At 45.1% G+C, this 1,926-nt stretch overlaps 1 protein-coding gene across 1 annotated transcript in view; it reads right to left on the bottom strand.

Moving 5' to 3' along the window:
* Ints4 (integrator complex subunit 4) overlaps window positions 1–1,926 on the bottom strand; it is a 53,985-nt gene that overhangs the window by 35,020 nt on the left and 17,039 nt on the right. The window contains exon 6 of the mRNA XM_026784379.1: window positions 898–986. Within this exon, the coding sequence (XP_026640180.1) occupies window positions 898–986 (89 nt within the window). The remainder of the gene's footprint in view (window positions 1–897; window positions 987–1,926) is intronic.

Below are 1,926 nucleotides of genomic sequence, written 5' to 3' on the forward strand. Positions count from 1 at the left end.
GAGAGAGAGAGAGAGAGAGAGAGAGAGAGAGAGAGAGAGAGAGAGAGAGAGAGCGCCCAATAACTATAAATGGAGCTCATTCCTATAGGTTTATCAATCCATTCCGGCTTTCCAATTCTGGATAACAGTTTAATGCAAAGGAAATGACCACCCCTTTTTCTCCTACAGAAAATACCCTTCTATTAAATAGAATAAATATAAATCTCCATCTCGAGGAATCACTGTGAATAATTTCAGTGCTATGAAAATATTTTAAGCCAGAGCCAGTAGATGGCTCAGAAAGTAAGGGTGCTTGTTGCCACCTGACCGCCTGAGCTTCACCCCCAGAATCTCCATGGCGGAAGGAGAAATGATTCTTACACCGTGTCCTCTGCTCTCCACATGCATGTGGCACACATGCCCACAAACATACATACCTGGTATCTTTTACATATGACATTTGGCCTAAATCAAACTACACCAAAATCTTATTCTCAGTCTCTATCTATCTTCCTTTTTTGTTTTTTGGGTTTTTTTTGTTTTGTTTTTTTGAGACAGGGTTTCTCTGTAGCTTTGGAGCCTGTCCTGGAACTAGCTCTTGTAGACCAGGCTGACCTCGAACTCACAGAGATCTGCCTGCCTCTGACTCTGCCTCTGCCTCCCGAGTGCTGGGATTAAAGGCGTGAGCCATCATCACCCAGCATATCTGCCTATTTCAAAAAAAATGATAGAGAGGCACTAGAGAGACACAGTTCAGTTCCTTCAGTTGCAGATGAGGATGCAGGGACCCAAAGGCACCTTTCACACAGTACACAGTGCATGGTAGTCTGCAGTCAAGGCCTGTGCCCGCCCCCTCTATTCCCACTTTTCTGCAGGTAGCTTTTGTGTGCTGACAAAGGCAGACTTGCACCTACTGACCTCTCGGGGTAGAGCTGACTGACAACCCAGATGAGCTGCACCGCAGCACTGCGCACCTGCTCGTAGTCATCAGACAGCAGCTTACAGGCCTGCAAAGGAGGAGCGCCAGTCAGTCTCTGTTCTCAGGGTGATTCCAAATACTTCCCAAGTGAAGACAGGATGGCAGGGTAAGGGTGCCAATCAAAGTACTTCAGAGTGCTTCTCATTTCTTAAACCCCCGCCTAACAAAGGAATCTTGGCATTCATAATCTCAGGTATAACATCACGCCCCATGTGGAAAGTAGAAGCACATAGAGGGACAGACATCTAGATAACATCCAACTGAGTGAAGTCAGAGTACTCAAGGCCCATAGTACTACAACGACATTTACACAGCAGTCCCAGAGATGTAGACAATTATAATTTTCACAGAGATGAAGCCAGGCAGTAAGCTAACAAAACCTGAGCGTGGATTTAGCCTGCTGATCACTAGACTCACTCAATTATCCTCCAGCAGAAACATCACATTCTAAGGCATCTGTTTAAGCTGTCAAACAGCCTGTCCACCACTCCATCACGCCTTTTTCCTGCTTATAATCCGATACTACACTCATGTGCCATCTGCTCATATGATCTGTGGTCTTAGTCACCCTCCAGAAACATTCCAGTTTACCACACTGGTGCCAGAACTGATGTGGACTATGGCCCAGCCAAAGAGAGATCAGGAAGACTAAAACTTGCCCTAATTATTACTACTTTTTAGTACGTAATTGAACCCAGGACCTTGGGCATGCTAGGCAGGCTTTTTACCACGGAGTTACATCCCCAGCCCACTTTCCTTACTTCTAATCATACTTTCTCCATGTGTTTAGTATTCATGCACAGACAAGTCTTCTTACATGCATTAGCACTATTTAATTATATATATATCCCATATTGCTCTCAAAAGTATGTTTTAGGGGCTGGAGAGATGGCTCAGTGGTTAAGAGCATTGCCTGCTCTTCCAAAGGTCCTGAGTTCAATTCCCAGCAACCACATGGTGGCTCACAA

This window comes from Microtus ochrogaster, chromosome 22 (assembly GCF_000317375.1).
Source record: "Microtus ochrogaster isolate Prairie Vole_2 chromosome 22, MicOch1.0, whole genome shotgun sequence".
Taxonomy (NCBI): domain Eukaryota; kingdom Metazoa; phylum Chordata; class Mammalia; order Rodentia; family Cricetidae; genus Microtus; species Microtus ochrogaster.